Raw genomic sequence first — 22767 nt, forward strand, 5'->3', positions numbered from 1 at the left:
CACCTACACATAGACATATATCCCATACACATACGTACGAGGTGCCAGTTCCAGAATTTCAAGGTTAGGGTTTAGGAGCAGCAGTATGTTTGGAACTGGGCTCCATGGGAATTTGCATTGACATTGCATTTCCCAGGAAGCTCCCCTTTTTTTCCTTTTTGTTTCATATCACAAACGGTAAAGTTTTCCAAAGTAGTTTATTCATATTTACGTACAATTGAGAATATATCAATCGTCTTATGAAAAATTACTATAACAGGGCTAAAGCCTCCTCAAGTTACCACTTCTAGGAGTTGCCATTGTTTCATCTCACCAAAAAAAATCTCAGACTGCCCGTGGGCCACCCTTCGGAGCCCCACTGAAAGGAGGAAGCACCGATGTGAAGGGTACTTAAATTCCCAGGCTCCAGGTCCCGGAGAGAAGTATTTCCCTTACGCCCGCGAATTTGTCATAGAGGGCGGGGCGCTGAAGGCAGGCCTGCCGAATACGGGGGAGGGGCGGAGGTCAGTAGCGGCCTTCCAAAGCCTTTCGACCCCGCCTTGCCTGCCATTCAAGTCTCGAATTTTCGAAGTACTGGTTAAAATTTCACTTTGACCCGCCTCCGTCGCTCACCTGATTAGATGTTTATGAGTCAAAAGGCGGGGTCATGAGGATGTCGAGAGTTTATTGGTTGAGGTACACGCCTGTTAGTGGTGTACCGCCCCCTATCTCGGGGAGCTCACTCTTTAGTGGCTCCTCACCTCGTCCATCTCCAAGGTTTCCCTCTCTGTATTGGTGCAGAGACCCGTCTGTCCAGTCCTTTTCTCGTACTCATTGGTGATAGCGCCGAAAGAGATCCGCCTTTCTCCAGAGGATTGGCGGATTAGGGCGCACAGAGCCCACCCTCTGTGGTAGGCGGGTAGTCGTGCAATTGGCTGGGGCCCCCGCCCCAGGGCGAGGAGGAGGAGGAGGGGCAGGAGGGTTTGGTTGAGCTGCAGCTGTTTGTCTGTTCGACACAGGCTTGGGCCCGACGGGGGAGACGGAGCCCCAGGTACCTGGCTGATGGAGCCCGCAAGGGCAGGGGCGGAGGCGCCCCGGAGAGGAGAGCGGCCTGGCCTGAGGGCAGAGGCGGGTCTAGGCCTCCGCGAGGGGTTGGAGTGGCCCACTGGAGAGGGGAGAAGGGGGCCGGGCCCCAGCAGGCCTAATGGGGGCGCTGAGGAGGGGGCCGGGCGGGCTGGGAGCCCGAAGTTGGTGAGTCGGGAAGGCGGCTGGGTGGTGTTGGCTGCCGGGCTGGGCGCCGGCGCGGGAGGCCCGTGGCTCGCGTGCGGGCAGGGGCAGGCCTCTTTGAGCCTCGCCGAAGAGGGAGGAGCTGGGGAGATGGGATGGGGCGGCGGGTGAGGTAAGCCCATGCCGGGAGGTGAGGAGGGGTCAAGCCCGACGCCCGGGCCCCGAGGGGAACCGGGGCTGAGGCTCTCTCGAGAGGTCTCAGTGGAAGGGCCAGAGAAAGGTTCTTAGCTGTGTAAGAGGCATTCTTTTCGGGCAAAGTGACTATTATAAAAATAACTAGGGTGCTCCAGAGTTGAGCCGACAGGGATTTGGGTTCAGTGAGGGAGAACCGAGACAAGCCAAGAGAGCTTTCTTAATCTAGAAGACTCGGAACTGGAGCAAGGGAAGCAGGGTCTCGCATCAGTTATGGGAGCTGCTGGGAATGCTAAAGGGTGAGCTAGAGGCTCAGGGTCTTGCGAGAACTCATGCTTTTGTTCCCATTACGTGTGGAGATGTGGTAACTTGAAGTTTTTTGGTACTCCTGGGGTAGCCAATGAAGACAAAAGTAATTTTTTTTTTCTCTAACTGTTGGCCGTTCACACACTTTAGACTGCAGTCTCTGTTTCTTCTTACCTCCTGTTTCATGTCCTGTGAAAAAGCTAAGAAGTCGGCTTTGGGGGTGTTCATTCTTTCTTTCCTACTTAATAATGTGGTCTTTATTGGATACCTTGTCTCTGACCCAGCAATGGAGAATCAGTGATTTATTTTCTGCACTGGAAATGGACTTAGGGATCCCGCAGCCATCCAGAGACCTTCTGACCATAGTTGGGGAAACTTTCGTGGCACTTGGACTTGGGTATTTCCCAGGCAGGTAATGGTTAGGTGGAACCAAGCCTGGAAATATGAGGTGATATCACTGAGGAAGGGATTTGGGGAAGAGTGAGAAATTCCATTCCAGAAGGTTGGCATCACCCCTGTTCTTTGTCTCCTTCTTCAGGAGCCCCGGTCTCTGAGCTATTAGAAAGTTGGGTCAGATGGAGAGGCACTTGGGGAAGGAGGTGAGTAGAGAAAAGGAAAATGGATTTAATAAGATGTGAGAGTCCCCTCCTCCCATATATTTTGAATGCTCTACTGACCTCATTAGTCCCCTCCATAGATTGGAGCTTATTGGATTTTCCCTTATTATACTTCCCTCTTTTTCCCTTTTATACCAGCATATTTTGTAACGACATTTCTTCTTAATTAGAAAAGTAATATGTACATATTTTTAAATATTCAAGTTTTACAGAAGTATAAAAAGTATAAATCCTCCCACATATACCTCCCTCCTTTCATCCAGAAAGGTCAGAGATAAGAGATAGCAGATCAGACTAATCTTACTTCCCTTTGGGGGATATGCCACCCAAGGCAATTCTGTTTTCATGTTCCCACCAAACTCTGGTTTCTCATTCTTACAGTTTCCCTTCTGAGATGATACTCTGTTATTTATTGTGCTCCTTTCGCAGTTCATTTTGTCTTGCTTTTATCAAATTCAGACAAGCAGAGAGTTGTGCTCAGGGTTATCCCTCACATCCTTACACACACACACACACAAAAAAAAAAAAAAACACACTTTGTGTAGTGGGTATTCTAGGAAATGCCCAAATAGATGGCCAAAACTTCTTTTTCTTTTATGGGCAGGAAAGATCAGTGAATCATTTCGTTTGAGTGAATTATTGGCATCTCTGCCGAAGTGAGGAATTTGAGACTTCTATCTTCTGGTTCATGGTCTCTGCGTGTTCAGAGTATGTGACTGTCCATTCATTATCCCAAAAGAAGAGGCTAGTTCTCCTAAGGGGCCCCTGTATCTGTCTTTCTATAGTGATAGAAGAAGCTTCCAAATTTCTCTGAATTTGAAATCAGTTTTCCTTTAAATCTCAGTACAGCTGGGACATTTACTATACCACCTTCTTAGTTGAATTTGCCCTTACTGGCTTTAGAAGCTCTATAATGTGCCCAGCCTTTGTACGGTGCCCTCAGAAACCTGGATTATTGCCCCCCACCCCACCCCTGGAGCTTTTATTTTCTCTCCTGCAAAGCCAGTCCTAGAGAAAATTGTGTAGATGTGTATGTGTGTATTTGTATTCTAAATCCTCACTAGGCTTTGCCATTTCCTGCATCCTGATGATATCTTGTCACTTTCTTCTATACATCCTTTCTTGTCTTTTCCACTTTTTCCTTAATCAAAGTTTTCCTTCAAAAAATGATCTGGAGGAGTTCCCATTGCGGCTCAGTGGGTTAAGAACCCGACTGGTATCCATAAGGATGTGCTGGCCTTGCTCAGTAGGTTAAGGGTCCAGTGTTGCCACAAACTGTGGTGTAGGTGGCAAATACAGCTTGAATCCAGCATGTCTGTGGTGTAGGCCAGCAGCTGCAGGTCCAATTCGACTCCCTAGCCTGGGAACTTCCTTAGGCCACAGGTTCAGCCCTAAAAAGCAAAAAAAAAAAAGAAAGAAAGAAAAAAGGAAATCTGGACTTGCTCCATATTCAGGTATAAATAACAATCACTTAAAGTATTAACCTTCCAAGAGTATTTGCTTCTTAAGAGGAAGCTAAGGAGTGGAATTATCAATATAGAATTTCAATTGTATATCTGAAGTTAAAAAATATATTTGAAATATATTTGGAGAAGAGGACTTTCCCATTGCCATTGAAGTCTTACCTCATCTCTTCAACTATTAATTAACTTTGCCCAGAAGCAAGGATTGCTCTCCTATAGTTTGCTTGTTTGTGTGCATTGATATGAATTTGACTTATGAGGGGACTTAGGGTAGGAGAATCCAGTGTATACAACCTGCTCCCTTATCCTAAGGCATTTCAGATTGGAAAAGAACCAAAGTATAAGAGAATGAATTTAAAATAAGGAAATGCTACAGCCTTCTAGGAGGAAGGATACCTTAAAACCCTGCACAAATACACTCCCACTTCCCAAGAATGTTTTAGGAAAGATTTAGTCATTTACTGATAGTAACTGAACTGAGGAAGGAGCCACCAAGGTGAGCAGTGTGTGCAGATTTTGGGGCCAGGTTGTAGTTTCTATTGAGGGGCAGTAGGTACCTTTTCAGAGTGTCCTCTAGCTCTGTGATGGTATGATTTAAAGAAACAAAACAAAACAAAAACAAAAACTTGCATTTCTCAAATCCGAGAGTTAATAGAGATATTGACCCAAAGCTTTTTTGAACACCTAACATCAGAGAACTTTGTTTTTAGCCACAGTTGCTTCAGTGTTAGAGTGGAAGGACTGCATACTTGGTGTGATTAGGCCATCTGAGGCATAGTAACGGGTGACAGGAAAAGCAGTTAGCCCATGTGAGTTGCAACAGTACCTTGTGGGCTGGGTCCCAAGAGGGCCCTCCATCCAAGGAAGATCACAAAGAGGCAAGAGATTCTCTGAGGCCGATTAAAAGCTTTCCTAAATGGAATTAAGAATGTATCCAGATGGCACAGAAGGAGAGGAGTAGATGGAAGAAGGAAGCAGGATTGTTTTGGCCTAAATTAATTTATGGAGTATTTAATGAACACCTACTAGGGACCAGGCATTGTGCTCTGCTCTGGAGATTCAAGATGACATAAAAATTAGTCACACTTGGTGAGGAGTTCATAGTTTAGCAAAGCGGACAGACACAGTTAACTCATGTAGTATAATAATGTAATAAATGCTGTGATAGAAATACAGCCTTAATACTATAGGATTCCAGGAAGCAGTGATGAATTCTGCTGGGGCTGGAGAGTAATTATGCACTTCACAGAGAAGGTGACATTTGAGCTTGGCCTTAAAAGATACATTAGGAGTTTGCTAGGCAGATAGAGTGGGGAAAGGCATTCTGACCTTTCCTAGGTCAATAATAGGGAGTTTGCAGTACCATGCTGATAAGAGCTAAGAATGTTTTTGCCTCTTGGGGAAATATAAGGGAGAGGGTGGGGGAAGTGGAAGGATCTCATTTAAGCCATTGACTCAGTGGTTAACTCTGGATCAACACCATAAGCCAAGTAGTGGAACTCAGTTTAAGATTTTGGTAATTGGGGTATAGACACAGTTGGAGAGTTATTTACTGGCTTCTGCTCTATTTTCTCTACCCAGTAAAACTCACATTAATCTCAAGGCCCACTGAATCGTGCAGAAATTACCACTACTTTCCTTAGCACCTTCCACAGAATTGTTTCTATTTCAGCTGTCCTGGCAGGGGTTGGTTAAGACCTTCTGGAGAGGCATAGTAATGAGTGAGTCTTCCTGTCAGAAGGATATGGGACTGGATTCCAGTTCCTAGGGAAGGCTTGGGTCATTCTAACTTATTTTTTTAGGCCCATAGGAAGTACTTAGCCAAATTGAATAGAGGCAGAAACTCTATGGGATGTAAGCTCTTACTCCTCTGGTCTCTTCTTTGGATTTCAGTTCAGAGTTCAGCATCCCCTGCTTCCTTAAGAGGTTTAGTAGTATAATAGAAGCAAGAGTACCTGACTGGGAGTACTTGCTAGAAGACTTGCTACTAAGCAGTTGTGTGATAGCCGGTTGAATGGTAACACCTGGCAGGTTGATTGATTTCTCTTTTTTTTGCCTCAGTCTTCTCACCTTAAAATACAGAGACTGGACTAGGTGACCCATAGACTACCCCTTATTTGGCAAACTGAACCTACAAGGCTGGCATTTGGAAAGGGGCTTGTCTTCAGTGGCTCTATACCTGGAACTCAGCCTCTATTGATAGATGACAGACTTCTCTGTAGTTGGCAGGCTAAGAAACCTTTTCTTTTTTCTTTTTTGGTCTTTTGTCCTTTTAGGGCTGCACCCACAGCATATGGAGGTTCCCAGGCTAGGGGTCTAATTGGAGCTATAGCCGCTGGCCTACACTACAGCCACAGCAATGCCAGATCTGAGCCACGTCTTCGACCTACATCACAGCTCACAGTGGTGCCAGATCCTTAAACCACCGAGCCAGGTCAGGGATCAAACGCTCAACCTCATGGTTCCTAGTCGGAGTCGTTTCTGCTGCGCCACCACAGGAACTCCGTAAGAAACCTTTTCTATTTATGTTTTTCTTTGCTACTAGGAGAGCTCCCCACACTAAATAACTTGACCCCCCTCATCCTCTACTTTCCCCTTCCCCAGTGAACTGATGCCATGGTCAAGCCTTAATCCTCCCTAGTTGTTTTTTTGCTTTTTATGGCCACACCTGCAGCATATCAAAGTTCCCAGGCCAAGGGTCAAATCAGAGTTGTTGCTGCTGGCCTATGCCACAGCAACGCAGAATCTGAGCCGCATCTATGACCTTCACCATAGCTCATGACAATGCCAGATCGCCAACCTACTGAAAGAGGCCAGGGGTCAAACCTGCATCTTCATGGATATTAGTTGGATTCGTTTCCACTGCACCACAACAGAAACTCCAGTCTTCCCTAGTTAATGGTCATTTGATAAGCCATTCTTGTGGAGCTGAACTTCTAAGGGAAGTTAAGTCTGATTTCTTCTCTTCTGGACTGAAAAGGTTGAAGGGAAGAAAAACTTCCTCCTTCCTTTTTTTTGCATCAGGTTTGAAGGTAATAATCACACCATCTGAGTGGTTGGCTGTGGTTTATTTTTTGCCTTTGGATGGATCAACTATTAGCAAAAATAATATCGCTGAAATAGGAGAAAATCAATTCCTATTTCTGTACCCCAAATCTTTTGAGAGTCTAGCTTTGCATAAGAAACATGGTATCCTTATTAATATGTTGGGATTAAAAGTCAAAGCACAGTCGGAGTTCTTGTCATGGCTCAGTGGTTAATGAACCCGACTAGTAACCATGAGGTTGCGGGTTCGATCTCTGGCCTCACTCAATGGGTTAAGGATCCGGCATTACCATGAGCTGTGGTGTAGATCGCAGACTCGGCTTGGATCTGGCGTTGCTGTGGCTCTGGCATAGGTCAGCGGCTGTAGCTCTGATTAGACCCGTAGCCTGGGAACCTCCATATGCCATGGCTTCGGCCCTAAAAAGACAAAAGACCAAAAAAAAAAAAAAAATCAAAGCACAAAGATGGGCAGCCCATCAATTACTGTGAACTGAGAAGTTAAGACATATTCATGAGATGAAACATTAGGGTGGGAGATAGTCTTTTCTAACCCAGTAGTTACTAATCTCTGACAGTTCAAGCAAGTTTGCTGGTTGCTGATGGGCTCTGTTTTGATTTACCATCTGTGAGGATTAGTGACCATGGGCTTTGCAATTTGAACAATTGTGATGTTTCCTATCTTCACACTTCTCCAACTCCCTACTGTTTTCCCAGGCCTGGAGTGATGTGTGCTCATGAGAATTCAGTCCATTCTAACTCCCATGTTTTCATATTGAAGAGTAGTAACATTGAGGCTTAGTGTTCTGCCCCTAGGATCACATGCTTTGAAATAGATAAAAATGTGAGGGAGTAAGTCCAAGAATCTAATAACTTTCCCTGTTGCTTTTTAAGAGTATAGTAATGTATGTCACCTAAAGGAAACTTGATCAGCTTATCATCTGTAGGTTTTTTCCTATTATGTCATCTGTTTTCTGTTTTAAAGTGTAGCTATGATGGCCTAGCTTCTTTTGCTATGAACCGGTAGGTGTGAAGACCTACATAAATGTGTTTTTAAAAATAACTCATCCTCACAGATGCTGAGAAGCCTTAAGACAAACAAATTTCTTAAATGTACCCAAAACTTTGGAAATGAATTCAAATTCTGTCTTTTGCTACTTTCACCTATTATCCTCTCTACACCACCTCTAGATCCTCATAGATAAGGAAGCCGAGGGAGTGAGCGGCATAAGACCGCAGTGGGGTAATTGGCAAAACAGAGAGTAAAACTCAGGCTTGCCTGATTCCACGGCTTTTAACACTGCACGAGACTGCCTCAGTTGACTTTGGCTTTACATTTTCATAATTACTCCATAACTTTACTATCAGGGTTAGAGAACCTAGAGAGTTATATTCAGCTCTCATCTTAATTTCACCTGGAAGTGCTTTTATAGGCTGGACAGAAAGTAGATTTCCTAATAACCCATCTTTCAGTGTCAGATCTCTCCCACGTATTGTTTTTTAAACTTTTGATCATGGCTTTTTCTTTTGTCTGTACCCACAGCATGTGGATGTTCTTGGGCCAGATATCGAACCCATGACCTAGCCGTGACAATGGATTATGGCTCATTTAAAAAAAAATTTTTTTTTCTTTTTAGGGCCACACTTGCAGCATATGGAATTTCCCAGGCTAGGGGTCAAATCAGAGCTACAGCTGCTGGCCTGAGCCACAGCCACACCAATGCAGGATCGGAGCCACATCTGCGACCTACCACCACAGCTCACAGCAACGCCAGATCCTTAACCTATTGATCGAGGCCAGGGATCAAACCTGCTTCTTCATGGATACTAGTCAGGTTCATGACCACTGAACCACAATGGGAACTCCTAAAAAAAATTTTTTTATATCATAATTCAGTGTGTGTACATACACCCGCAAATAAAACAGTAAATCATTTTCTTATGATTCTTACATTCATTTGCAATCTGTTTGATTTTTTTTTTTTCTTTTTTGGCCATGCCTGTAGCATGCAGGACATGTGGAAATTCCCAGGTCAGAAATCAAAACTGTGCCACAGTTGTAACCAGAGCCTCAGCAATGACAATGCTGGGTCCTTAACCTGCTGAGTCACAGGGAACTCCTGATTTTTTTTTTTCCTTTTTTTCTTCTTTTTTTAAAAAATATACTGATCGTGATCCACCAAGTGATTTCAAGGTCACTATTGGCTTACAGCCCACAGTTTGGGAAACACTGCTTTAAGTGTTCGAGGATGAAAAGAGCTAAAGAACTATGACTAGTGGTTAAGAAGCTAATTAATACTGATTCTTGCAGTACTGGTTTCTTTCTTTCTTTCTTGAAGGCTGCCCCTCAGCATATGGAGTTCCCAAACCAGTGATCAGATCTGAGCCTCAGTTGCAACATACACTGCAGCTGCAGCAGTGCCAGATCCTTAACCCACTGTGCCAGGCTGGGGATTGAACCTGCATCCCAGTGCTCCAGAGATGGCACCAATCCAGTTGCACCATAGTGGGAACTTTTGGTTCCTAGAATTTTGGACATGATGGACCAATTAATTTAAATTTGGAGGTTTTTTTAATTTTTCCACCTAAGTATGTTTATAAAGCTTACTACTTCCTATCAACACCATTATTACTGTCATTATTATTATTTTGTCTTTTTTTTAGGGTGCACTCGTGGCATATGGAAGTTCCCAGGCTAGGATCAGATTGGAGCAGTAGCTGATGGCCTCCGCTACAACACTAGATCCAAGCCACGTCTGCAACCTACATCACAGCTCATAGTAATGCCAGATCCTTAACCCACCGAGGGAGGCGAGGGATTGAACCTGCATCCTCATGGATGCTAGTCAAATTCATGTTCGCTGAGCCATGACGGGAACTCCAACAGTTATTTCTTTTTTTTTCTTTTTTTTTTTTTTTTTTTGTCTTTTTTTGCCATTTCTTGGGCCGCTCCCACGGCATATGGAGGTTCCCAGGCTAGGGGTCTAATCGGAACTGTAGCTGCCAGCCTACGCCAGAGCCACAGCAATGCAGGATCCGCAGGATCCGAGCCGCGTCTGCGACCTACACCACAGCTCATGGCAACGCCGGATCGTTAACCCCCTGAGCAAGGACAGGGACCGAACCCACAACCTCATGGTTCCTAGTCGGATTCGTTAACCACTGCGCCACGACGGGAACTCCCCCAACACTATTATTTCTTAAGCATTTATACAGAAGGGGTGGGGGTGTTATGTAGGAAACTTTATTTTTCTTTTTGGCTGAACCAGCAACATGAGGAAGTTCCATGGCCAGGAATTGAACTTGCACCACAGTTGCAACCTGAGCCACAGCAGTGCTGGATCCTGCTCTACCACCATTAAACTTTAAAAATACATGTATTTCCCTGTTAGAAAAAGAAAGAATTATGTAGAATGAAAAACATCTGAGGGAGTTCTCATCATGGTTCAGTGGAAGCGAATCTGACCAGTATCCCTGAGGACACAGGTTCGATCCCTGGCCTTGCTCAGTGGGTTAAGGATTGGCATTGCTATGAGCTGTGGTGTAAGTTGCCAGGTGTGGTTCAGATCTGGAGTTGCTGTGGCTGTAGTGTAGGCCAGCAGTTACAGCTCCGATTCACCCCCTACCCTGGGAACCTCTCTATGCCATGGGTACAGCCCTAAAAAGACAAAAAAAAAAAATCTGAGTTCTTCATGTACCACTTTCTTCAGTCCCACTCTTTTCATTGTTAATAGATGAGTATGTATCTTTCCATATCTTTTTCTTTGCAGAATTTTGCTTTGTTTTATAGAAATAGGATCAACTGTTTGTTTTTGTTTGTGTGTTTGCTCTTTATTTTTAGGGCTGCACCTGCAGCATATGGAAGTTCCTAGGCTAGGGGTCGAATTAGAGCTGCAGCTACTATGACCTATGCCACAGCTCATGTCAACACCAGATCCACTGAGCAAAGCCAAGGATTGAACTCAATGTCCTCATGGATACTAGTCGAGTTTGTTACCACTGAGCCACAACAGGAACTCCCAACCATGTGTTTTTTTCCTCCAACTTTAGAAATTTTTTTTCTTTTTAGGGCCACACTTGCAGCATATGGAAGTTCCCAGGCTAGGGTCAAATCCGAGCTACAGCTGCCATCCTGTGCTATAGCCACAATGTAGGATCCAAGTTGTGTCTTCGACCTACACCACAGCTAACAGCAATGCCAGGTCCTTAACACACTGAGCTAGGCCAGAGATTAAACCTGCATCCTTATGGATACCAGTCAGATTCATTTCCACTGAGCCACAATGGGAACTCTGTAAAAGGGTACTTTTAAGCTGAATAAATTAGCTTTCTGAAAAACTTGCTCTATCATTTTTTAAGAATTATTTCATCATAGACTATTGAAAACTTCATCACAAAGCAGCACGTGTATATCTGGAGTCTTAGGACTCACTGGCCTAGAGAACTGCAGAATACTCAGTAGGATCAGAGTAACTTCTTACATTCCTATTCCTTAATCTAGTCTACTTTGGGACTTTTCTGAGTTCTTATTTCTATTTCATTTCTCTGTTAACTTCCTCTTTACACTTTTTTCCCTTTTTTTTCTCTGCCTCTTTTATATCATGGCTGCTCTTTAAAAATATATTGATAACAACTAATATTAAGATATTCTTTAATAATCTTTTCTGTGAATCAGGGCCACTAAATAACTATACCTGTCTGACTTTATTAACATGCTAAACACATCTTTCACTTGATCCTCATGGCTACTCTGTGAGGTAGGTGTTTTTTTCCATTTTATCAAAGTGGAAGGTAAGTCTCAGGGAAATTTTCTTGATGTCATATTAATAATGATTAGTAGCTTAATATTCATTGATGAAGCACTTTTAAAATGTCAGATACTTAAGTCCTTTGATGTATTATCTCATTTAATCCTCACAACAACCTTATGAAGTAGGTGGCCATAGGCTATTATCCCATTTTACAGATGAGGAAACAAATGTACAGGTAGTAAGCAGAATCATAAGATAAATTCAGTGACTCGAATGCCACAGTCTTTGTTCCTCTATACTTCCTCCTGTATGGTTTTCCTTTTCTTTTTTTTTTTTTTTTTTTTTTGGCTTTTTGGCTTTTTGCCTTTTCTAGGGCTGCTACCATGGCATGTGGAGGTTCCCAGGCTAGGGGTCGAATCAGAGCTGTAGCCACTGACCTACACCAGAGCCACAGCAACACGGGATCCAAGCCATGTCTGCAACCTACACCACAGCTCACGGCAATGCCAGATCCTTAACCCACTGAGCGAGGCTAGGGATTGAACCCGCAACTTCGTGGTTCCTAGTTGGATTCGTTTACCACTGCACCACGATGGGAACTCTGTTTTTCTTTTCTTTTTTTTTTTTTTAAGAGTTCACGTATTTTATTTATTTATTTATGTATGTATGTCTTTTTTTTTTTTTTTTTTTTTTTGCCTTTTCTAGGTCCGCTCCCGTGGCATATGGAGGTCCCCAGGCTAGGGGTCCAATCGGAGCTGGAGCTGCTGGCCTACGCCACAGGCAGAGCAACGTGGGATCCTAGCCGCGTCGGAGACCTACACCACAGCTCACAGCAACGCCGGATCTTTGACCCACTGAGCAAGGACAGGGACCGAACCCGCACCCTCATGGTTCCTAGTCGGATTCGTTCACCACCGCACCACGACGGGAACTCCTTTTTTTTTCTTTTTACTGCCGAACCCATGGCATATGGAGGTTCCCAGGCTAGGAGTCTAATTGGAGCTACAGCTGCAGGCCTATACCACAGCCATAGCAATGCCAGATCTGAGCTGTGTCTGTGACCTGCACCATAGCTCACAGCAACGCTGGATCCTTAACCCACTGATTGAGGCCAGAGATGGAACCTGCATTTCATGGATGCTAGACAGATCTGTTTCTGCTGAGCCATGACAGTAACTCCTCTTTTTTCTGTCTTTATAGCATTGCAGAGATTCTTAATCCTGATTTGATCCCAAAGCAGTTTGCTGTAGTGACAAAATAATGTTTCCCTCTGTGTTTCATAGAATATGATGTTTGTGGACTCATTGGAGTCAACTTTGGAGAAGGAAAAAATTATTTTGAACAAGCAAAGTACAACCTTAGCAATATTTACATTTGGGGGAAAGGTTTTACGTGCTTTGCTTATGCTAACACTTCTTTGAATCTCATAGTTGCTTTCCCCTCAGAGGCAGGATGATGAAAAATATTCAGGTTTGGATGGTTGGACATTCAAAGTCCCAACTTCTCTCTTTTTTTCTTTCTCTGTCTTCTCCACTACCACCAGCTTTCTTAGCCAATTGGAAGGTAGAGAAGGTGGTTCAGTTTTATTCTTTCATCAAGTATTTATTGATTGAAGATTTTTCCCCTATACTCTCTTCTGAAGATTTCTGCATGTGTTTAGAAGGTACACCTTCTTTCTCTGCCTCTAATTTGGAGGGCTACAGCTGTTATTTAGTGTGGAGGGTATTCTAATCCCTAAGCACCAGGAGGACAGCTGCAAGTTGAATGTCAAGCCTACTGACTCAGACTTGATAGATGTTCAGACTTGGGTAGGTGGCAGAAGCAAAGTGAAAGAGATAATTCTGAATGTGGTCTGTTTATCTATTTACCTTTGACAAAAAATGAAAAAAGATTTTCTGGTAATTTACCATAGGTTAGACTTTCAGAAATAAGTTTTTAGAAATGGTTGTGGGAGTTCCTGTTTCAGCTCAGCAGTAACGAACCATGAGGACCAGGGTTCGATCCCTGGCCTTTCTCAGTGGGTTAAGGATCTGGTGTTGCTGTGAGCTGTGATGTAGGCTGGTAGCTGCAGCTCCAATTTGACTCCTAGCCTGGGAACATATGCCACGGATTCAGCTCTAAAAAGACCCCAAAAAAGAGAAAGAAATCGTTGTTTATGAAGGATGTTGAGCCAGAAGCTATCCCGCTACTCTTAAGAGAGGTGACTTTTATCCCACACCTCCAGAGTGAATTTCTCTAGAGGGGTCGACAAGGACAGCAGCGGGATAACAAGGAGATAGTAGGGATCTAGGGTACTTTTAAGTGGATCTGTGTGTTCTTCAGGCCAACGAAAAGTTGATCAATTTGCTATTCTTTGAAGACCTAGTGGGGATTGATTGGGAGATTAAAAATTTGGAGTTCCCTGGTGGCATAGTGGTTAAGGATCTGGCATTGTCACTATTGTGGCTTCCAGGTTACTGCTGTGGCATGGGTTCAGTCTCTGGCCTAGAAACTGCCACATGCCGTGGATGTGGCTGAAACAAAACTACTCTCATAGTTTTCAGTCTCTCCATTTCACCAAACCCTAGATGCAATTCTTATTTTATAGTTTCCTACTCTTAAAACTGAGTGTCAGCTGCCTGGGACTCTCAGTGGTGTAGCCTTTTAATGGTGGGTGGTTATAAAAGGTCCTCATAGGAGCAAGGAAATAGATTCTATCCTTTCTTTAAAAAGTGATTACAGGAGTGTCCGTCATGGCTCAGCAGAAACAAATCTGACTAGTATCCATGAGGACGCAGGTTCCATCCCTGGCCTTGCTCGGTGGGTTAAGGATCCGGTGTTGCCGTGAGCTATGGAGCTGTTGCATAGTTCTCAGATGCAGCTTGGATCCTGAGTTGCTGTGGTGGTTGTGTAGGCCAGCGGCTACAGCTCCAAATTCAACCCCTAGCCTGGGCTCTATATATGCCAAGGTTGCGGCCCTAAAAAGACAAAAAAAAAAAAAAGGTGATTACAGCTGGAGCTCCCACTGTGGCACACCAGGATTGGAGGCATCTTGAGAGGGCTGGGATGCAAGTTCCATCCCCAGCCTGGCACAGTGGGTTAAGGATCTGGCATTGCCACAGCTTCAGCTTAGGTTGAAACTGTGGCTTAGATCTCATCCCTGTCCCAGGAGCTCCATATGCTAAGGAGGGGTCGAAAATGGGGGTGGGAGGTGACTACAGCTGTAAATGACCCCATGTTTAATTTTATCCACTTTTTTTCTTGCAGGACTGTTGAAGCCTGGAAGTCCCCTCCCTCCCCCCTCCCCCCTTTGCCGCTTTGTGGCATCCCCCTCCCTCTACCCTTTCCCACTCTGATAATCTCGCCATGACTAGCAGAAGCACAGCCAGGCCCAATGGGCAGCCCCAGGCCAGCAAAATATGCCAGTTCAAGTTGGTCTTACTGGGTGAATCTGCAGTAGGGAAGTCTAGCCTGGTATTACGTTTTGTCAAAGGACAGTTCCACGAGTACCAGGAGAGCACCATTGGAGGTGAGTACTTCAGGGAGAGAAGAGGTTCAATGCTTAGAAGGGCTATTGCAGGGAGATGTAGGGACCTGATTGTGGAGCTGGCCCTCTTAGCTCCCTGGAATGGAAATCCTTTATGAAACAAAAATTGCTATTGTCAACAAGCACGTCTGTGTTCATCCTTTTACTTCTAGAAGAAAGGTAGAAAGGTTGGCCTTTACATACCAAGGAAACCACTAATTTTTTATCTCAGTCTGTTTTTCTCCTCCCACTCTCATCTTAATGCCAGTGAGGTTCAGTTGAGTGTCATCTTGAGCAAGGTTGTTTTGGGGCAGTTGTTCATAATCGAAAATGTACGTCAGAATCACCTAGGGAACATTTTCATCCTATGCATGCTTAGGCCTTACCCTAGATCTGCTGATTATGATTGGAGGTAGGGTGAGGTTGGTGGCAATATACACATGTATGTTTCAAAAAGCTTCATGATCCTGAGGCCCACATCTGGTAAAACAGGATCTTTTTTGAGAACTCCCATGTTACTTCTTCCCCACTTTTATTAGTCACCTTGGAAATGTGTTCTTGGGCCAGAAGAATATATGAAAAAGTAACATTCAAATAATATTGATAACGTTGGGACTTCACTTCAGACTTTAAAATCCTCTAATCAGTTCTTGATGTGACTTTTATCCGAGGCTTATTATCTCTGTCATTATTGCATACTCCTCTCCTTTGGTTAGAAGAGGGAGGACTCTTCTAGTTCTTTTTGTCCTCAGAGTTTATGACGTGCCCCATGCCTTAGCTAGGGAAACTTGTGGCAGGAGGGACTTAACCGAGAACAGTCTTAATTCTGGTTCCTGGATCTGGAGGAGAACACTAAACCTTTCTTTTATACAGAAGAGAATGCTAAACTTTTCCTATAGCTGAATGGCCTGGGTGGTGACTGGTCCTAGACTGAGAGTGGAGATATTTTGAAGGGGGGTGGAATGTTCCCATTCATCCTCCAACTTACAACAACTTCTCCTCCATTCTCTCATTCATAGCGGCCTTCCTCACCCAGTCTGTTTGTCTAGATGACACAACAGTCAAGTTTGAGATCTGGGACACAGCTGGGCAAGAGCGATACCATAGCTTGGCCCCCATGTACTACAGAGGTGCCCAGGCTGCAATTGTGGTTTATGACATTACTAATCAGGTAAGTGGGCTGAGAAGATTGTCCTTGCTTTTATTTATAGGAATTAAATTAGGTGGGGGAGAGAAAACCGGTTCTTGAAATAGCAAATAAGAATACAAAGTATGCTTCCAAGTGCTGAGAAGACAGAGGTAATGAGTTACCAGAGACAGGTGGTTTCAGTGAGTGAAGGCTGCTTAGAAGAGGTGAGTTGTGAGATTGGGTTTTGAAGGTGATGGGCCTAGACTGGCAGTCATTCCACCCTACCCATTCTTGTCTTTGTGTTTTCCTAGGAAACCTTTGCCCGAGCGAAGACATGGGTAAAGGAACTACAGCGACAGGCCAGTCCTAGCATCGTTATTGCCCTGGCAGGGAACAAAGCGGACCTGGCCAACAAGCGCATGGTGGAGTATGAAGTAAGATGGCCATAGAGTCCCTAACACACTCCCTCTGTGCTTGGGACCTCTTTTTTTTTTCCAAACCTGTCCTCTCTAAAAACCTCATCTGAGGACATTCATCATCTCATTCCCCAGTTCTGCACCAAGTTAAATACAGCAACTCTGTGACCCTAATGACAGCCAGGAGATTTTAGAGGAGTCAGAAGAAAATTCCAGAGCAGAGGGGTAGGGGAGTACCAGTACCAGCTGTGGGAGTACCAGCTGTGGGGGTACCAGTGTGAAAAGAGGAAGGAGGGAGCAATTGAATTTGAGGTAAGGGACTACTCAAGTGTCAGACCCCCAAAGCCCCCAACCAACTGACCTTCTCCCCTGTACTTAAGATTCCTAACATCTGTTTATAGCATTAAGTGGTCTAGACCATGGGTTATCCCTTGAGGGAGTCATCACCGAAATATGGTTCTGGGGCCAGCTGGCTCAGAGGGTCAATTAAGGGGAGGGAACCTAGGATATTGCCTACCCCTGATGCTACATGGGAGTGGAAAGGCAGTACTTGTTGCTGCCCTACCGTCTGAATACCAGTACACCCCACCCTTTGCAGGAGGCCCAGGCGTATGCAGATGACAACACCTTATTGTTTATGGAGACTTCAGCCAAGACAGCTATGAACGTGAACGATCTCTTCCTGGCAATAGGTAAGGTCAGAGCAGCCTGAGGTCTTCCTATCTTTTTCCCCTGAGGTCTAGGCAGGATGGATAACCCAAGTCATAAGGATTAAATGGGAGTGTCTCCTCTTGTGAAAACTTTAGGTATGAAAATACCTTGTAACTTTACATCATGACCTCCACGTTTTGGCTGCAGCTTGAGCCCCCTCATCTTCAATATAGTTTACAATGAACCCTCCCCCCTTTAGAACATTCCTTTAGTCTCTCCCATCTCCCCTTTCCCCCACTTCTCCCCACCCTGTAATCTTTTTGGGGGATGAGTAAAATCTACCATACTTTGTTCCCTTCTGTTTTTATCTCTAGCTAAGAAGTTGCCAAAGAGTGAACCCCAGAATCTGGGGGGTGCAGCAGGCCGAAGCCGGGGTGTGGATCTCCATGAGCAGTCCCAGCAGAACAAGAGCCAGTGTTGTAGCAACTGAGGGGTGGCTAGCAGCAAACAAGTATGAAGCTAGCACGAGAGCTAAGAAATAACCTCCATCCCCACCCCTCAGCACACAGCCCCTACGGTAACAGCACACTGAGCCCTGGCTCCCAAGGGCTGCCTCCTGACAGCTCCGTCATGGCACTTTTTAACGCTTCAGCAACAACACCAGGCAGCTGTTGCCACTGGCCTCCTACCCCTACTCTGGGGCCTGGAGGTCAGATCCCCCAGGACTTACCTTCCAAAACAAACTTTCTCCACTTTGTATTATAGGTGCAAGACAGTGACCTACTTACCTTTCCTCCTTTTCTTCCCCATTTTTTCAAAAAACGTTGTCTCCTGCCCCTTTCCCTTCAGCTTTTGGTCAGTCTCTGTTCTTGATCCCCTTTTCCTCCTCTCCCCAGGGTGGAGAAGGTGGTGAACCCAGGAACTAAGAAGGAAGGAGGTTTTCAGTTCAGTCACATTAAAGGCCCTGGGGGAAAGTAAGGCTCAGAGCAGGAAGGAGTAAAGAAACATTGTCTTTTTGTTTTATTTGGTTGGAGTTTCTCATGTTTGAAAACACTGCAGTATCCATAAGTTGGCCTTGTGGAGGGTGTTTTTAGGTAGAGGTGAGAATGGAAGGCAAGCTCTTGGGCACCATGTGGGAGTCTTGTTGTTAGCTAACTGGGCAGAGGTGGAAGAGGTGGAGATGCAGTGTCGTCTATGGCTCTGGAACTCTTCCCAGGCCTACTTTCCCCTCACCCAGCCACTTAGGTAGCGTCTCTCCCATAATGGGAGAGGTTCTGGACTCCAGAGTCCTCCAAAGAATCTTCACTGGTTGCCTGCATCTTTGGCTCTGCTGTGATCTAAATGGAGGAGGGACCAGTTTCTGACACCCATCCTCTGACTTATACATATGCATTTTTTTTTTTTTTCCTCTCTCGTCTTCAGATGGCCTCAGCCCCAGCCACTATATCCCCTGCAGTTTGCACTTTAATTGATGGTAGTTCAGTTGTGATACTTGTTTTATGGGGGTTTTGATTGATTTACCTGCCCTCTTTTTAATTAAATGGAATCCGAGGTGTGTATGAGGTTTGGGAAGGGGCTGTAGAGAACAGTACTGGTGGCAGCTACTCAAGCCCGGTCTCCACTGCTAGCTTCCTCCAACTCTGATTCTTACTTCACCTGTATTCTTGCCATCCTAACTCTTGGGTAGAGGTTTACCTTTCCTGGAGAATTAACTGAGTAACTGTAGAGCAGCTTCTCAGGATAGCATAGGTCATTGTAGGGGAGTGAAGAGGAATCCAGCAAGAGGGAGGAGTTTTTTGTCCTTTCCCAGGGTTCTCATTCAATTTGATCCACTCATTACCAGTCTTTTGTACTTCCCTGTAAATAGGTATGATCTTTATTCCTACTGTACAGTCTGTTCTGTCTCCCCCACCTCCCATCAGACCCTATTTTGTCCTTTATTAGTATCTTTAGTTTGGTCCCTTCATGCTTATCCCCAAACCCACCCCATGCAACCAGTGGTTTAATCCACATACCACTAGCATGTAGTTCTACAGAAGCCTACTTGTGGCCCCCTCATATCATAACACCTGTTCCTGTGGACAGGGAATGACTGGCACTGAAGGTCCCTCACAGTTGTCCCGTATCACCAGAGGACGTTGGTCCTTTCTTAATCTCTAGCCTCTCTTCATATCCCTCATCAGGTATTTTATGATGTCTTTGGGAAGCCATCAAGGCAAGAGACAACTCTAAACTCCTTCTTGTTCTAGCCCAGAATTTGGGAGAAATAAGATAGACGAGGCCATAGTAACCTAGGATTGGAACCTTTCTGCCCTTTTGGCGTGCAGACTGCCTTCTGTCCCAGAGCAGCTCAGAAATCCATGAAGCTGAGATTCTGAAGGACCCAGCTTAGGTTCTTCCACTTAGGCCTCAATTCCCTTCCTTTTCCAGGGGCAGCCTTAGTTCCCGTGGCCCTGAAACACACATGCATTTCCCCCTTCTTTTCCCAGCACCCACTAGCCCCCAGAAGTACCCGGTGCATCCTTACAAGTGGAAGAACTTAGGATGGCTCTTTTAAGTCTCTTAGAAATGAAGTCCTTTCTCTGTACAGCTTTCCCCATGGAGCAGGAGTGAAGATGTTTCATTGCCTTGGGGTTGGGAAACCATTTCTCCAGGCCTCTTCTCCCCTCCCCTGCCCCCCTTAGGAACAGGATTGGCCTTAGCTTCTGGGCCTATCTGCTGCCTTTTGTCCACTTCCTCTCAACTCTTCTGCTTTCCTTTGAGCTCTTTGGGGCTTGGGGAACCTTAGTTTTTTTTATTTCCCAGCTCTTAATTTTTTTCTTCTGATCAGTTGGTTTTTTTTTAAGGGGCGGGGTGGGGGGGAGGTTGGTGGTTTTTTTTCTGTTTGTTTTTTTTTTTGCTTCTAAAAAAAGCATTTGCCTTTTTTCCCTTTCTTCCTCTCCCAACATAACAATCGTGGTAACAGAATGCAACTGCTGATTTACCGATGTATTTAATGTAAGTAAAAAAGGAGAAAAAAAAAGTGTATTGGAGTGTTGCTTCTTTTTTTTTTTTTTCTTTTGCTATTTCTCTGATACTAGAAATTTGGAGGAAAAGGAATATGTTATTGAATCAGAAACACACCCTCCCTTGCATCTTAGTACCTCCTTATTCCCATTAATTTTTTCTTGAATAGTGAGATAGCTCAATTTGGAAAATAGCCCCTTTATTGCTGTTTAATTAGTCCTGTTCCCAGGCCACTGGAGAGCTTATCAAGTCTGACTGTAGCTTATTAGGCCATCATAACAGAATGGGTATTGTGGTGCAAAAGAAACAAATCCAACTAGGAACCATGAGGTTTCGGGTTTGGTCCCTGTCCTTGCTCAGTGGTTAAGGATCTGGTGTTGCCGTGAGCTGTGGTGTAGGTCGAGACTCTGCTCGGATCCTGCGTTGCTGTGGCCCCTAGCCTGGGAACTTCCATATGCTTTGATCATGACCCTAAAAAGCCAAAAAAAAAAAAGCCAGAATGGGTAGTGGTCTATGAACTTCTGGGCAGACAAGTGACGAGATTGGAGGGAGAGGCGGTATTTTTGAATTAACATTTTTGATTGATAATGTGGCTACTATCTCATTAGGAAATTCCGCTCTTGTTTCATACTAGAAGCCCTCAATCCATCAAAATCTAAGTGGAAGTGGATAGGGGGAGAATGACACAAAGAAGTGATTAATTAACATCTGTAGGAGGAGTTTTCAATTCCAAAGGATCTGAAGGACAGACACCACGACAGCCTAGTATTCAGCCCTGTCTTTGACAGCTTACCAGCTGTGGCCTCAAGTTATTTAGCTGCTCTCTGCCTCAGTGTCTTCTGTAAAATGAAGAAAAGTTGAGATTTAAAAGATTAATTATATAAAGTATGTGTGTGGCTTTATGTAAGGTGACATTCTTAGGCAAAAGTCTCATTCCATGGCTTCAGATAGTCCATAACTGACTTCTCTGTATCTTTGGGCTGAGACTTTTTTTTTTTTTTTTTTTTGTCTTTTTGCCTTTTCTGGGGCCGCTCCCACGGCATATGGAGATTCCCAGGCTAGGGGTCTAAATCAGAGCCAATGCTGCCGGCCTACTCCAGAGCCACAGCAACGTGGGATCGACCTACACCACAGCTCATGGCAATGCTGGATCCTTAACCCACTGAGCAAGGCCAGGGATCGAACCTGAAACCTCATGGTTCCTAGTTGGATTTGTTAACCACTGCACCACTACAGGAACTCCCTAAGACTATTTTTAAGACTGCTATAGTAGGTTGGGTGTCAGATCTCTGATGATTTAATTATACACAGTTCATTTGGGGATCTTTCTTTTTCCAGAAACTTTAACGCCAAAATCACCTTTGCATTGTCAATTCCTCTTTCGGTTTATCTCTTAGCGCTCCTCCCACAGCTCCTTCATTCCTAGTGAAAGCTCTTAGGAGAGCAGAAAGGGAGGGGAACTGATTTTCCAAAATTAAAGATGAAGACCTTCACTTAAGGCTGTAGCTCAACCTTCTAGTCTCCAGAGGGCAGTGTGGATACGTTTGCCCCAGGTTCACTGCTAGCCAATGACAAGATTTCACTTCGGGGCCAAATGATAAAAGGGTAATAGCAAACAATGTTCTATTATGCCCTTTACTCTGAGATTATGAGCACTTACAATGTTCCCCTATTTTGGGGTGTTAAAATGTCATTTCTCTTATTAAGTAACGATTTTTAAAAAATTGACCACTAAGCAAAAAGAAAAAAAAAAAGGTGGCTATTCAGTGTTGGTTCTATAATCTGGGGAGAAATTAAACTAGTCTGAAGAATCTCTTTGAATTGTTATGTAGACCCCATTTCTGCTCTCGTTCCTGGATATAAGAGAATTGAGCACTTGCTCTTGTTTCCTCTAAAATACAAACAGGGCAGGAGTTCCCGTCGTGGCTCAGCGGGAACGTATCCTTGAGGGGGCAGGTTCAATCCCTGGCCTCGGCAGTGGGTTAAGGAGTCTACTTGCGGTGAGCTGTGGTGTAGGCCAGCGGCTACAGCTCCGATTCCACCACTAGCCTGGGAACCTCCATAGGCCGCGGATGAGGCCCTAGAAAGACAAAAGACAAAAAAAAACAAAACAAAACACAGGGCTGTTGCAGTTGCAACACAGACGTTTGTGAAAAACAAGATAAGAGGCGGAGCTCACCCCCCCCCCGCCCCCGGGAGAAAGCCGTCTGAATCCCGAGGCCTCTAGTGAAAGCACTTGTGTCTCAGATAGCTGGGAGGGGAGCACTTGTGTCTCAGATAGCTGGGAGGGGTAGGGACATCCCTCAGCCCAACCTCTGGGCGTCCTCATCACTTTGCACTGCCCCGAATTCCGGACGTCCTTCTCCGGCGGGGTAAAAGCAAAAACTTACCGTTCTAGTTCCGAGCCCAGGTGGCATCCCCGCCTGCCTCGGCCTCCAGGAGGCGGGGCACAGCAGCAGGGAGGCGGTCTATGGCCCGCCAAT

The 22767-nt window shown here is 44.9% G+C and overlaps 1 protein-coding gene and 1 long non-coding RNA gene across 4 annotated transcripts; one reads left to right on the top strand and one right to left on the bottom strand.

The window, feature by feature from the left end:
* Positions 907-20303, top strand: RAB5B (RAB5B, member RAS oncogene family). 3 transcript variants are annotated; one of them, XM_021091795.1, is made up of 7 exons: positions 930-1030; positions 2243-2303; positions 14824-15085; positions 16102-16253; positions 16523-16645; positions 17226-17319; positions 17653-20303. In XM_021091795.1, exons 3-7 carry the CDS (start codon positions 14923-14925, stop codon positions 17766-17768), a joined length of 648 nt encoding a protein of 215 aa, XP_020947454.1. In that variant the 5' UTR covers positions 930-1030; positions 2243-2303; positions 14824-14922; the 3' UTR covers positions 17769-20303. The 3 variants fall into 3 exon arrangements, with proteins under 3 accessions (XP_020947456.1, XP_020947454.1, XP_020947455.1); XM_021091797.1 differs by lacking the exon at positions 2243-2303 and having other exon boundaries at positions 907-1030; XM_021091796.1 differs by lacking the exon at positions 930-1030 and having other exon boundaries at positions 1395-2303.
* On the bottom strand, positions 19203-22752 carry LOC110260685. The gene is made up of 2 exons (XR_002343979.1): positions 22675-22752; positions 19203-21123 (listed from the first exon to the last, which is right to left on the bottom strand). It is a non-coding gene; the product is annotated as an uncharacterized LOC110260685 (long non-coding RNA).

This window comes from Sus scrofa, chromosome 5 (assembly GCF_000003025.6).
Source record: "Sus scrofa isolate TJ Tabasco breed Duroc chromosome 5, Sscrofa11.1, whole genome shotgun sequence".
NCBI lineage: Eukaryota > Metazoa > Chordata > Mammalia > Artiodactyla > Suidae > Sus > Sus scrofa.

Bases quoted from the DNA above. Each gene is read 5' to 3' on its own strand.
- RAB5B (XM_021091797.1), top strand. From the start codon at position 14,923: ATGACTAGCAGAAGCACAGCCAGGCCCAATGGGCAGCCCCAGGCCAGC. The intron at 15,086-16,101 runs GTGAGTACTTCA...TCTCATTCATAG, and splicing joins CCAGGAGAGCACCATTGGAG to CGGCCTTCCTCACCCAGTCT. The intron at 17,320-17,652 runs GTAAGGTCAGAG...TTTTATCTCTAG, and splicing joins CGATCTCTTCCTGGCAATAG to CTAAGAAGTTGCCAAAGAGT.